The sequence below is a fragment of the Triticum dicoccoides genome, unplaced genomic scaffold, assembly GCF_002162155.2.
Source record: "Triticum dicoccoides isolate Atlit2015 ecotype Zavitan unplaced genomic scaffold, WEW_v2.0 scaffold199351, whole genome shotgun sequence".
Taxonomy (NCBI): Eukaryota; Viridiplantae; Streptophyta; class Magnoliopsida; order Poales; family Poaceae; genus Triticum; species Triticum dicoccoides.
This window is the reverse complement of record NW_021233613.1, coordinates 1-405: the sequence shown is the minus strand read 5'-3', so window position 1 is coordinate 405 and position 405 is coordinate 1. Positions and strand designations below refer to the sequence as shown.

Sequence of the window (405 nt, the reverse complement as noted above, 5' to 3'; positions counted from 1 at the left end):
AAAGTACTGTGACCAACTGGAAGATAAGTGGCAATTCATTCACCGGGCAGTGCTGAGCCCAAGCAGCATCTGGCCGTTGTTGCCAGAAGGGATGTAGGAAACATTGGGTGAGCGCGCAATCACCCCAGCTATCTCCTTGGCAGCCTCGATCCTCCTGAGCTCGATCAGGCCATTGCCTACAAGAGCGGTGGCATCTGAGATGAGCCGTGCGGACTCGCTCTCTCCCTCCGCGCGAACGATAGCAGCACGCCTCTCCTGCTCTGCACGCGCAACGAGGAACCTGGAGCGCTCAGCCTCCTGCTGCGCGACCTGCTTCTTCTCAACGGCCTGGGCGAAGTCGTGCCCGTAGGCGAGGTGGGTGATGGCGACGTCATCGAGCACGATGTTGAACTCGCCGGCGCGGCG

At 60.7% G+C, this 405-nt stretch overlaps 1 protein-coding gene across 1 annotated transcript; it reads right to left on the bottom strand.

Annotated features, from left to right (window-relative positions):
- Positions 1–6: 6 nt before the first annotated feature.
- LOC119345019 (prohibitin-3, mitochondrial-like) lies at positions 7–402 on the bottom strand (the record flags this gene model as incomplete). The annotated part of the gene is made up of 1 exon (XM_037615266.1): positions 7–402. A coding segment is annotated over one exon (363 nt), but the record flags the coding sequence as incomplete, so codon positions are not given.
- Between the last annotated feature and the right edge of the window lie 3 nt (positions 403–405).